This window comes from Ammodytes marinus (assembly GCF_949987685.1).
Source record: "Ammodytes marinus genome assembly, chromosome: 18".
Lineage (NCBI taxonomy): Eukaryota > Metazoa > Chordata > Actinopteri > Uranoscopiformes > Ammodytidae > Ammodytes > Ammodytes marinus.
In genome coordinates, this window is record NC_137222.1 from 13,743,988 (window position 1) to 13,758,197 (window position 14,210).

Genomic DNA, 14,210 nt, shown 5'->3' on the forward strand with positions numbered 1-14,210 from the left:
AAACCTGGACGTACAGTAGACGGTGTAAAATCCATGCGTGATCACCAAAGTCTTACCTCATGTAGATGCGCTGACGGTGTTGTTGTAATTACTCAGAATTCCTCATGGGGGGGAAAGTTACGCATTATAGCTTTAAGCAAATTAAAAGGCCTACTCACAGAATGCCATGGAGTTGCACTAGTTAGAAAAAGGGAGAGGGGGGGGGGGAGTAAAATGGCAAGGGATAAGTGACCAGTAGTGATGAGGGTTAAGAAGAGAGACAGGAAAATAAATGACAGTTTAGAGCAAATGAAGGAGAGGATGTACAGGCCGGAGAGACACGTAGGAGGAGAGAGATGGATGTCTGCACAGATACATGTATGGATTGATCTGTGAAGGAGGAGGAAGAGATTTACAGTGTTAGGCCACAGGGACCGAGAGAGAGAGAGAGAGAGATATGCAGAGAACAGGAGCAGATAGAGAGATAGACCATCCGTCTACAGAGAGGTGGGATGACTGGATGTTACCGTTAGGATGACTCATGTCACATCGATCTCTCTGTTTGTCGGCAAGATTGTGTGTGTGTGTGTGTGTGTGTGTGTGTGTGTGTGTGTTTGTGTTAGTATACCTCATCATGTTTGTACCTGTTAGGTTATAGGTTTTTTATATATATATATAAAGATATATATATATATATATATATATATATATATATATATATATATATATATATATATATATATATATATATATATATAAAGATGGGGGTAGGGTAGAGATTGGTTCTTAACACTGGACTTAAGCTGAACCTATTTCCAGTAAGAAGACAGGCATGCTGACACAGACCTAAGCACAGCAACATTAGAATATAATAAGAAAGAACAGAAATAAAGTATGAAAACAGAAGAAATAAAATCACAGAAACTGTGAATATAAAATAAAATCAGAGATAACATAAGTAAATACAGAATAAATATAACCACCAAGTTTTCCAAACATTTCCAAATTCTTTCACAAATGAAAAATGGTTGTATATGTGAGGGCTGCACATGCATACTCACGTGTGCACTGTACATCCGGTGAGTCCTGATGGAATAACAGGACCTTATGACACTCACTAATGGACTTAGAGTAAGAGGATGAAGTCTGGGCCACGGACAGCGATTTACCCAAACAGAGGAGGGAGGGGGAGAAACAAGGGTTGTGTTCAGGAGGGTTGGAAATCACAATTTAATTAAAAAAAAAAAAAACTTTCTCTAATGGCGTGGACACAAATTTAGTTTTAAATGTGTTATGGCACATTTGTGTTCCCATGGCTCTTGTGTAACAAAAATACTGCAAGGAAATGGAGGGCCATGGATTTTTTTTTTTATTCTTCCCCAGTTTTAGGCTTTTATTACACAGATGGACTGATGTAGACGTGTAAAAGAAAAACACCCAACCTTAGTAGATGAATGTAGTGAAGCTCATTAATATGAATAGCTGTAAGAATTGGAGGGTATTATATGTGTGTACAGTATTGTGACATCCTCGTTACTGTTGTGACTGAACAAGCTTCTCTGAACAACTGTCCCCGTCTCCACACAGATCTGCTCCCAGCTGAGTGAACGTCTGGAGAAACAACAGACAGCCAACAAAGGAGAACTGGAGAAAATCCGGGTGAATTTTACACTCAAACGCAGACACACACACACACACACACACACACACACACCTCGAATCTCTCGCTGTGTGTATCAAACACACGCTGCAGATTAACAGAAGGGACTTTTAAGTGGAGCATAATTACGGAGCTGTGCTGTAAGCGACAAATGTCTGAATGAATATATGTGTGTGTGTGTGTGTGTGTGTGTGTGTGTGTGTGTGTGTGTCTCTCTCTCTCTCTTTTTTGCGCAGCTACTAATTGAAGAATTCATTATATAACTACAGCTTTAAGTATTCTGGATGACTGCCGGAGACAGTAATACATTATCCTTGGCTATTACATTGCTGGTTGATAGTTTATACCCAACACAGACCTTAAATGATAGTTAGAAAGCATGTTTACTAACACTCTGCAACAGTATTTTGATCTAAAGGGTTTAGAGAACTAGCTTTGCAGCTGTGTTTTGGAACTATGTTGCCATCGTATTGTCTCCACTGGCAGTGACATCAAAGCTTTTTGGAGGAAGACAGAGGAGTTAGGCCAAAGAAGCCAGGGCCAGACATTCCACTTCTTCCTGCACGTGCAACACTGGGCCCGTGTGCAGTTTGTTAAGACCGCAGCTGGGAGAGAGGCCATTTTGGCAGGACGGCCCAAGGACAAACAAAAAGGGGTTTATCGCACCTAGGACAAGTTCTGCAAAGGATATAGAAGGGATTCTGTGTGTGTGTGTGTGTGTGTGTGTGTGTGTGTGTGCGTGTGCGTGAGTGATAGAGGTATATGTCTCAAAGCTAATCCCCTTGTTTTTGTACCTATGTTTATTTCATTATTTACAGAATGGTGCAGCAAATGCAATTCACTGTCTGCAATCTGCCGGTTTAATAGCATTTTGCTGCACCAAGCAATCCTTTCTAATCAACAACAGCATTAATTGGAGATGTTTAAATAATAAAAAACTGACATGCTTATTCACTGAAACTCTAGTAAAAGTGACGGCAGAAACAATTTCGACGCGGGCACTCGGGCTGCTTCGTTTTAATGCTCTCATCCACTTTCTGCAGTGATGAGCCTTGAACCGTTACGCATAATTACTGCTTAGCTTTAAACTCAGTTGACAGTTAAATCCAAATGAAATGTAATATTCTTATGAAATATTCATTTTCGAGGGAATTTTTTACAAGCAAGTCCAACACAGTCAACTGTTAAAGCATACAATCTTCTTGACTATATGAACTGCAAAGCTGTGGACAAAACGCTGCTTGTTGTTACTGCACTAGTCTATCGAATGAATGAATCAACAGTGGAGTACTATGAACAAGTCAAACGTATCTGAATGGAGTGTTGTCTAGTTGCGCAGTCAGTGTGGCTCCGTCCCCAGTTATTTTCCTCCGTTGCTGCTTGCACAAAATGATCTGTGCCCAATATTAGCTCCTTGCATACAATAGCACCCAAAAGGAGCCCTTTGACTAGAGGGCTAAGCGGTGTGCCGGAGAGGGAAGGCAGGGTTGGCTTGTGTGGCTGCTACGCTAATGAGCTGCCACGCTTCAGTAACAAAACACAACACGACCTCATTCTCAAAATGTAAAAATATATTTTCTACAAAGTGATAGAATAGGGGCACACCGAGGAATGACACGGCTGTAGATACTCGCATTTAGTTTTAGACAATAGCTGTTTGGTTTGACAATTTTTAGTGTGTTGACATCTTCTGCTTGTCCATTTTATTCTTGGTATTTGTGTAACATTTTCAAAGCTTCTGCACACTGACAATAGTCTTTAAAGGAATACAGTAGTTCAACATTATACATTTTTAGCGTTTTGCCTCATTCTCCTATGCATTTTTTATTTAGAAATGGGCAGAGTCGAATTGCCCATTTCCATATCAAAAATGCATTGCACAGTTACAGGAACGGTTTCTGTAGCCTTTTCTTAGTGAGGCAAAAAGCCTAAAAATGTTGAACTATTCCTTAATTTTTTTTCAAAAATAGCATCAATCTTGTCTCCACTGCACACATCGGTCACAAGGATGCTTGTCGGAGCTCTGATTCTTTGATTTCTTTTTATGGACTTTCTAGGTTAACAAATACATTTTATTTTTATTTTCTGACTCGCTTGTCTTATTGCTGCAGAGCTCGGGATCTGAAATGGAGATAAAAATCAATCTAAAAATGTGTGTTCTAAAATGAGCGATTTGTGCTCTCGATAGAATAATTCAAGCGCACCGATTACTTAATTCCTTCTCTCAATTTCATTTGAGCGCAGACTGTCTCACGCCAAAAACAAGATTACATCCATGAGCACAAATTAAGTCATCCCTGCAACCAAATCATACCATTGAGAGCACAAATTACTTATTAGAGAGCACATATTTATTTCAGTCTCTAAAATCAACATTACCTTCTAACTCTCACTAAACAACAGCTGGGGTTACAAGAGAAGTCAGTTCTATACACGTATGTATTTGGTTCTGAAATGACAAAACTTGACATCTTTATACCCTCTTCCTCGGGTATAAAGATGTCAGTTGTCACCTTGTTTTTTTTATTTCTCTCTTAACCTTTTTTCTCTCGTTCTTCCGGTCCGTCCCTCTATAGTCCAAAGTGGAAGGCTGTGAGAAGTGCAGCAGTCTCTTCAACAAAGAGGGCCGCGTGCGTTCGGCTGTGAGCACTCTGCCGGCCGGAGGCTCCGAGGAGACGGATGAGGAGAAGGAGGATCTCAAGAGTCAGCTCAGAGAGATGGAGCTGGAGCTGGCCCAGACCAAACTGCAGCTGGTGGAGGCCGAGTGCAAAATACAGGTACGCTAAACCGGTAGCGCTACGGCAAGCAAAAGGGTTCAAGAAATGATTACATTTAGGAGGCAGCAGGAGGACACAATTAAACTGCTTGTACAGTGCATATTTTCACCTGAAGAAGGGCACATTTTTCAAAGAGGAGTATTACACAGAACAATCCCAAGGTGTTTTCAAGGTGAAATGAGAATGCCTTGTTTAGCGAATGCATCCTTCTAATTTGGTTAATAAGATATATATAAATAATACTTTTTAAAAATACAACAAAACAAAACATAAAAATACAAATCTTAGCATTGTGGAATAATAAAACTATTATAAGAAAGAATACCAAGATGATGAATTCACGTGTCAAAGATATACTGTACTCCAGATTTCCCTTGTCTTGTTGTTTTCTGATTCTGAAAGAGCCAATCATGACCGAACCATAGAACTTATAGAATTATACCACAGTAGTTCTGCTCCTGCTCATCTGGCTGATGTAGAAGAAGCCAATAGACAAACAGAGCGTGAGTCGCAGTGAGTCTGCTGCACTGCTGGCCTTTTGTTGCAGTGACACATTCCACACTGCTCTGACAGCCTTTAAGAACATATTAAAGTCAGTTTTAATAAGGAGGTTATATTTGGCTCGTTTGAGGGGGCCTAAAAGGGCTGAGACGTGAATTGAGACTTTGTTAGTCTTTATGATTTAATCGGCAGATGTTTTGTTGCGCAGCCATTAAATGGGAGCTGGTAATTATACTCTCATCTTGACTTAATCAACCTTTGACAAGCGCTACATGAAAAGACTCGGCTATATCAACTAAATGATTGATGAAGTTGCTGCGATCAACAGTGTATGAAGCAGCGTTAGGGTCTAATAGAATTCTAAAAGAGCCATCCCAACAGTGGGAGAGCTTTTGAAACAGTTGAAATATTCTAAAAAAATTCTGTGCGCACAGTTGCTGTTCTTTAACAGTCAGTTCAGAAATAACTGGTGAGAATAAGTAAAATACGAGCTATTTAGTTTTCTTAGAACACGATGAGGTTGAAGAAAAACAGAGCAGACAGACCAGAAGACAGACAGTGAACTATTCATGGAAAGAGCTTTCGAGGGGTTAGTGCTGTAAGGAGTTTATTGGGAACCATGTCAAAGTAGAAAAGATGAGGATTTCATGTGATTTACCACGTGTCTTTAAGAGTCTGCCAGGAGGCTGCTGATATGGGAAAGACAAAATGGTAAAAAGAAAAAGATACTAGAGAATGTATACACAGTAAACACAGAGGCTCATACGCTCCGGACAAAATCTGCCTCATTCTCATATTTACTGGCAGACATGGTGATTTAGTTCCTTGTAGGATGGCCTACCCTAGTGGAAGAGGGGCCGACCAGTAACCATAAGGTCGCTGGTTCGATTCCCCAGCACCGGTCATGAGGGTGTTACTTGTCATCATTGTGGTTGCTGGTATTACATCTATGGTGCCCACCATCTCTACCATTGTGTCCTTGAGCAAGACACTTAACCCCAAACTGCTCCAGGGGCGCTGTACTATGGCTGACCCTGCGCTCTGACCCCCACCAGTGTGGTAACTGAAGAGAGGATATGCGAAAAGACGAATTTCAATGTGCCTCGTGTAAATAGACTAATAAAGATAACCTAACCTAACCTAACTTAACTTCTCTTTTTTCCCTCTCTTCAATCAGGACCTGGAGCACCACCTGGGTTTGGCCTTTAACGAGGTGCAGGCCGCCAAGAAGACCTGGTTCAACCGAACGCTCAGCTCCATCAAGACAGCCACAGGGGCCCAGGGCAAGGAGACCACCTAACCCCATAACCCCCCATCATCCACTTGTACTATCTGGACGAACGCTGACGCCTAACTTAACCCTATACCGGGCCATAACTTTAACTTTAACTTGAACATTGATCGTTAAAAAAAAAAAAACAGGATGACCATTGCTTCAAGACTGTGTTACTTACTGTTTTCTCTTGTCGTGTTTTTCCCTTCCCTCATGGTCTAATAACCCCCCACCCCCCCCCCCCCCTCCCCGCCCCCCGTCCCCCCACACTCTCCGACCCCGAATGAATCCAGCCAATGCGCTGATGAGAAGGGGTTGAATAACAATAATAAGATGAAGTCCAATGGTACCACTGTCCCCCATGGAAACATTATGCTTCCACCGTTTCACCAGAAAGAATAGCGTTTAAAAGAAACGCTTTCATTTATCTCTTGTCTTTGTACTGCTGATATTATTAAACCAGAAAGGAAGGTTGGACATTTTGAACTGTGACTGTCCTAACGGGATAGAGAAGATAAACACTCCGTCCTTCCTTACTGTTCTGCGTGCTCCCCTTCTAAAACTACTGGCAAAAAAAAAAACACCAGTCCCATGTAAAAAAAAAAAGAAGAGAAAAAAATCAGTTTTAGGTACGAGAGCTAATAGATGCCTTTTCAAAAAAAAAAATGAGCTTTTTCTAATTTACGTTGAACAGTACCTTTCTTTTTCTATATATGTACCATTGAATGTGCTAATGTAAAGAGGGTGTGTGTGTGTGTGTGTGTGTGTGTGTGTGTGAAGTGTGCATGTTTTTTTTTGTTTTATGTTTGCTGCGAGGTGTTTGTGTCCGCAAGTGTGTGTGTTGTGTGTGTGAGAGACCTAAAAAGAAAAAAACGTGTTTGAATGAGTAAATAATTGACTGAAATAAGTTGAAATGTGTGTATATAAAAGAAAGAGGGAGAGAGAGCGTGTGGAAGTCCAAGGGAAAGAAAAAAGCACTAAAGTTATGAATGTGTTGCATGCGTGTAAGGAAAGATTTTTTTTTCCTGGTCGTCCAGTTTTCCTTTAATGTTCAAAATGTGTATATGAATGATGCTAAAGAATTTTGCTGACAGAGCCTTGATCTGAAGGTTAATAATACAGGTGATACTAGTGGATGGCTATATATATCATTTAACAAACTTAGAGCAATGTTATCACATCAAATTTCAGACATAAAACATGCTCGAGGTTTGTTTGCTTTGGATGTTCCAGCACAAAGACACTAAACAAACTCCAAACCATGCAAACCTCTGCTTGTATTATACAGTATGTGTATGTATGTTTGAACCCTGGGGCGCAAAGTCCAAATGGAAAACACACACACACACACACACACACAAACAAGCAAGCAAGCAGATAGTTCTTTGGACCCACCTTAGGTTAACCAGCCCCCCTCTTCTAGTCAAGTCAATTTTATGTATTCACCACCACACTCTCTGTGACCTTTGACCTAGACTGGCAGAGGGTCATGCTGGTTTAAACAGGGTGGCAGGCAGGTGTGGTTATTTTTTACTTTTCTACGTTCAGTCAGACTTTGGGGGATCCCTATTAAAGCAACACAAACACGGAACGATATACTTTTTCATCTTATATCAAGGCAGGCACAGGACAAACACTCAGTGGCCACTTTATAATGTTTGGTGAGGAAAACGAAAAGCAAAATGGCCGGAAAGTAACAATGTTTTAAGATAACAGGGTGGCGGTTTGAAAGAGCAGCACATTTTACCAGCAGCAGAGCAGGTGCAACAGAATACCTATAGCACAGGTGTCACACAGCTTCCTAAAGAAAATGTGCAGGAATTTATGCATTTTATTGAAACAGCGTGGAGCAGAAATCCCTGTCAAGCATTTGGGGAAACTGCAACATCTATCAATGTGTTTGCGAGGGGGAAAAAAGCAGCCATTTTGAAGTGGCCACTGAGTGTATAGTCCCACCCTGGTGTGAATGTAGGGGCAGAAGGTCACACTCATAAAGACAAAGTCATTCGCCAGAAGTGGAACTCCCAGGATCAGTATCACATGAGTTACACACCAGCAGTCTAAATTAGCCCACTGGGGATCAGGGGGTTAAACAGTGCTTATGTGCTTGCTTGCTTGTGTGTTTGTGTGTGTGTGTGTGTGTGTGTTTTCACATTTAGCTGAGAATAAAAGTGGGCTCAAAAATTTTCCAATTTACTATTCATGCTTTACTAGTATTAGACTGGAAAAGTAAAATAAATAAATAAGCAATGTTCGGTTTGCCAACCTAAAGTGAACAGTTACTGTAAATTGCACCTAACTTGAAGGACGAATCCGATTGGCTGGATCTACTTGTGATGTCAGAGGAAAAGTTCAGATGAGGTTAAAAGAAAGAAAGAAATGTCCACTCCTCTGAAAGGCACTGTCTGGGTTGTATATAACAAATGTTAAAATGAAATGAATATTGAGGTGTTTTGTTTATGATTTTTCTACTCTGCAACTCCTATTGTTGCCTACTTGTTACCTACCTACCTGCTGCCGTGCTACAGTTTAATCCACCACAATGTTTTATCTTTTTAATGTTGATTTTTGCCTCCGAGCTTCTCAGTCAGACTGCTGTTTGGTTAATGAAATGCCAAAACGTAGTGTTATCATCCGACAACACAACCATTATCCACGTGTGGAAATTGTAATAGTGTAGGATGCATTGTGTATACTTCATCAATTTCAATATAAAGATATCGACACAAGAATATACATGCCTCTTTCTTTTTTTATCTCTTTTCTCTGTTTTATTAAATTATTGTAAATTGAAAATCTGGTCTGCTGGTCACAATTTAAGACATTTAAGACGTGCCCATGGGTAACTGTTAAGCAATCACTGGCACGTCCACTAATTTTCATTTCAATTTTCAACATATTAGAGATGAAACAAAAGAAAACACATTTTATATATATTGACAAAGTAATTGCTTAATAAAAATAACAGCTTTACTTGAGCATAGTACTGTTTGCAATTTTTTCAACATGATACAATGTTTAAGTTGCGGAACCATAACCAAAACTTCACAGTACTTCCTGATCCCTTAAATTGTATACTTTAATTTCACAAAAGAAGACAAAGTTCTCAAATATCAAATATTGTCAACATACAAGATCTATCTATCCATCCATCTATTAAAGTTTCATGTTGTAGGCATAGGCTATTTTTTTCGTAAATGTTCTGTCTTCCAGCTGAATTAACATATTATGATGCTTCATTGTCAAGAAATTGGACAATCATTGCCTCAACTAGCTAGTGGAAATCAACATGTTGACCCTGCTTACCCCATATCAACACCTCCCCTCGACCACATTTGAGAAGAATGGGAGCACTGCGTATTGTTTTTGATGCTCCTCGCCCATTTCAAGATGTCACCTGAAATTCTAAATATACTCCAGGTATTTATAGTTATCTTGCATCTTTATCTGTCTCCCGAGTTCAGACGCGGCCTCTATAAATATCTTAGCCTCTCAATAACAATGCATCTGAAAAGAAGAAACAGTTAATAAAATAAAAATAGGCCCTGTGCCGTTATTATAATGGGACTTATCTCACTCCCCTCTTGGGAACACTTTTACTGGACATCTGAGAGAGCTCTGAACATGAAAATAAACCCATTTTTCTCCCTCACACCAATTATGTCTTGTGAAAACAGCCTCTATATTTGTCAGCCGCCTGAACGAGCCATTTCCTTGGAGCTGCTTGGAAAGCTCTTCATAGCTTTTTTTTCCCCACTGACTTTGGCTCCAGTTCCATATCTCTCGTCCTTTCCCCCCCTTAGAGCGCATCCCTCACAACATATGGCTGCGTTGTTATCTGTGTCAGGGATGAGCTATTTTCTGCCGTGGCCCCTGTGTATAAAATGTGCTAGGGTGAACTGATTGTGCTCGAGGTCTCACCATATATCATTCGGAGTGTTTATAACTCAGTGCAGTGGCCATAAAATTATCACCTTTAGTGATGATGGGCCGTGGAGATCTTGGCTCTGCGTGTGTGCTGCCTGCCGCCTTTGCTGCAGATTGCAAAGCAGCAGGCATGACGAGATTGGAAACCCGGTATACCTGCAGCCGGCTGGAGGTAACAAGCGTCAGCATTATGCAATCAGCCTGATCCCCAACTACACCCACACACACACCCACACACACACTCTCTCCTCTTTCTGTCCTGCATTACTGAGCTATAAATACAACCAGCAAGGCAGCAACAAGAGTAAAATGCAAAAGTAGGAATGCTGACGGGACAGGCGTCTTCGGTTGCTGCTGTGCTCAGACGTAAGCAGCAGGTCAGGGATGAAAATGTGTGTGTGTGTGTGTGTGTGTGTGTGTGTGTGTGTGTGTGTGTGTGTGTGTGTGTGTGTGTGTGTGTGTGTGTGTGTGTGTGTGTGTGTGTGTGTGTGTGTGTGTGTGTGTGTGTGTGTGTGTGTGTGTGTGTGTGTGTGTGTGTGTGTGTGTGTGTGTGTGTGTGTGTGTGTGTGTGTGTGTGTGTGTGTGTGTTGGAGGTGCCACTGTGGAACTATTCTGAACCCAGAACCTCCCAACCACCTTCTGAACTCCTTGTCACCTGATCTGCTGACTGCAAACACATTGACACTCATCTGAACTCTTTTGGCTGCCAGCAACTTTGACACGTTTGACAACAGTGAAAAGTAATTCATAAGCACATGCCGTAGGAACACCTCTGAGGTACACTTTGAAGTGTACAGTTTTTGAAATGATTTCATAAAACAATATTGAGGATGTGCCCATATGTACATTCAAAAAGTGTTTGTTTTTCATTTCCACCTACTTTCCATAGTGAAGAGATCCATTCACGATGCAGTTATTTTCTGAGATTGTTTAACTTGTAAAAGAGCATGTATTCTTACTCCTTTATCTGCAAGCTTGAGATCTCCAAATTTGGTAATACAAGGCTTTTTCTCAAAACAAGACAGAATGCATCAATGATTTAACATTGATGTGACCATTTCTTTTTTTAGCTTATTTTTGCCAGGAAACAAGGAGGGAGAGGGGATGACGTTCAAAAAAGGCTTGGATCAAAGCAGGGACGTTTCAGTAATGTGACATGTGCTGAAACCATTAGGATAGTAGTACAGATACACTCTGATGGGCTCCATCTATTTCCATTATTGTTTCATCAGTTATTTTCACGATAAATCTTTCAATCTTCTGTTCTGTCTTTGTCAGTAAATGTGTTTAGTATAGTTATGAAAGCCCAACTTGACATTTTCAAATGTTGATTTTTGTCTGACCAATAGCCAAAAACTCGATAAAAGTTTACTCTCATAGAGGAAAGAAAATTTCATATTTTGAAAAGCTCGTGAATGCCCTGGTTGGAATCTTTTTTTAAAACATGTCAAATGCAGGGTGCAAAGACAAGTTGAAGCAGTCAGATACAGATAAAAATCAGTTATTAAGAAAAAAAATTGCAAATTTAAATTTGTTGTAAAGTAATTAAGGTAGGAGTCATTGGCTACTATTTCAAACTGCACCCAAGGGTGGAGCAAGATTAGCCTACGCTATGATCTACTATATTATTATGATTAATAACGACCAATTTTAATGTGTCTCTCTCAGATCAAACAGGTCCTGATGTAAAATGTTATTTGAGTGACCCACATCGTACATTTCCTTTCTGAGTCCCTCTGGCGTACCCCAGGGATCCGGATTAGGTCCTCGCTTTTTAAGTCTCCATATGACATACTGTTTGATGATGCAGTTTTGGATGTTCATCCAACAAGAACATAAGAAAGGAACTAAGAAATCAACTACATTTCTGTAAACAAGTCTTTCATTAAAGCTGTCTGGAAGATTTTCATAAAATGCGAAACGTGGTTTATCAATATGTTTGGTTTAAAATGTGACATTTGGGAAACAGTAAACCAAAAAGATTGGCAACACTTTACAATACAGTCCGCTGTCCGCACATTATTGAAGGCTACTCAGTCATTAATAATCCAGAACACTTTTTTGTCAAAATCAGCTAATATCTTCTCACCACACCTGTTTGAGTGTGTACGCGCTGAAAAAAAGTCTGGTGTTTATACACAGCCATGGCTCAGCGATCTAAACACAGTGGCTCAGACCGGGCACCAACCAAGTACGTCGGGGATCGCAATAGCCTCAGACAGACTTGCCATAACGAAAAAGATCTGTAGTATAATCTGGCCTCAAACAGTTGTAGGAATATATTTACATTGGTTTTATTTGTTTATAGTCTCATTATATCATCAGCAGCGATGTTGTTACCTATAAACAGACGCCTCAGAAGGGAAGGAATGAGTCCTGTCAAATTAATTTGATTTGTGAGCATCTTGGTGATGCCAGATGAAATTCAATGCTGGTCATCCTATGAAATTGTCAGCAGTCCAAGGTCATTTATCGGCCTATCATGGTGTATGAATGTGGCCCACGCAGCCAGATGCCTCTGGTATACTGTGTATTATTGGTTTTCCAGATTAGTGTGTACATAACTCTGAGATTGGGGGCCGAGGCCAAGATTTATCATCAAGTCCGATATGATATTTTTGCTACGTTAAACAGCCTATGCTTATTTCTCACTATGGAGATTTTCTTGAATTACTACAGAAAGAATGAGTACTTACTTACCCTCCTTCACAAGCCTCTTCTCGGTACTTCAAACTCTTGATTGTTATAAAACATATTTTACTCTAGGTGGTTGTTTAGTTGTTATAAGAATGTACCATGATGATGGGAGTTGGCGTGTAAGCATGGCATTAACTTCAAAATGTCAACACTTACATTGCCCTAATTTTTGTCACTTTTTCGGAACTTAAAAGTAAGGTGTCAGGATTCATGTAGTAAAACATCGGGCACAATCCCCTGATATTAAAGGGTTTGATTTGTCAGGATAACTATCCTCAGCTGGAGAGTTCAATCTTATGCGTTCTCTTCAGACAAAAGCACTTCTTTTTCTCACACACATATCGCCTTTATGGATGACTGGCAGCTGCGTCTGTGCGTCGGTGTGGTGATGACTGCTAGAGATGTCATCCTATACTCCGACTCAGCGGTCAGCAGTGCTGATCTAAATATGATTGACAGCTCATGTTGCTCAACTGCCATGGGTTGAAACTCCTCTTAGACAAACTTGCCAATTATCACCCATAACCTTGACAGAGTGATTAGAGTTTTGCCATTTATGACACAAGTAACCATTAGGAACGGAAGTGTGGCCTTATAAACCTGAGCATTTTTAAGGTGGGACTATAATAAGGTTTTCACATGTCATACGTAACCAAACCAAACCAATACATTTTGCTCAAAGTTAACAGCTCCCTATGAAAGGCCAAAGAGTAGTAGCATGTGTTTTATAAAATCAACTAAATATTTATCTTGGACACCAAATCTTTCTCGTTACTTTTAACTTTAGTTTAGCTTTTCACTTTTCCACATGTGAACATAGCAGTGGCTCTGGGGACTATTTGGATAGACTGCTTGTGACCATATTAGGTCAGAATCTTTATGTGCTGTGGTTTATGACCAAATCCTGAAAAATTAATGACATTCCCATCAGCCCAAGCATCAAGCACAAAGCGGTGCTGTGCTTATATGTTGCTTGTAGAGTGGCTGTGGACTCTTGTATGAACTGTGTATTGTTTTAATCAACAACCCTATGCTTGTTTTTACGTGGCATCATTAAGCTTTTCTTAACCACAATTAAAGTTTTCAAAATGTCTGTTCTCTTACAGTTAATAGTATGTGCTGTTACTTCCTGCAACTTGTTATAGTGCTTATATTCCATTATTTTGTATCATGTAGAAGAGTAGTGTTATATTGAAACACAATATGGTAAATATTAATAATAATGATATGTAGATAAGGTATCTCTTTATATCACATTGTCAACCTGTTCTATTGAGCCTGCCTTTTTCTTTTGCTACATTCACACACACATTACATTCATGTACCAACAAGTCACTCAGTCACCTTATCAGTTTCAGTTCCCAGAGACAATTAAAAAAAGATACTCACATAATAT

General features: G+C 40.0%; 1 protein-coding gene across 3 annotated transcripts in view; it reads left to right on the forward strand.

Moving 5' to 3' along the window:
- rabgap1 (RAB GTPase activating protein 1) overlaps positions 1 to 8,911 on the forward strand; it is a 77,298-nt gene extending 68,387 nt beyond the window's left edge. For all 3 annotated transcript variants that reach the window (XM_080046961.1, XM_080046959.1, XM_080046960.1), the window contains 3 exons: positions 1,567 to 1,638; positions 4,216 to 4,416; positions 6,095 to 8,911. In XM_080046961.1, coding sequence (XP_079903087.1) covers positions 1,567 to 1,638; positions 4,216 to 4,416; positions 6,095 to 6,217 — 396 coding nt within the window. In that variant the 3' untranslated portion in view covers positions 6,218 to 8,911. The remainder of the gene's footprint in view (positions 1 to 1,566; positions 1,639 to 4,215; positions 4,417 to 6,094) is intronic.
- Positions 8,912 to 14,210: the final 5,299 nt, after the last annotated feature.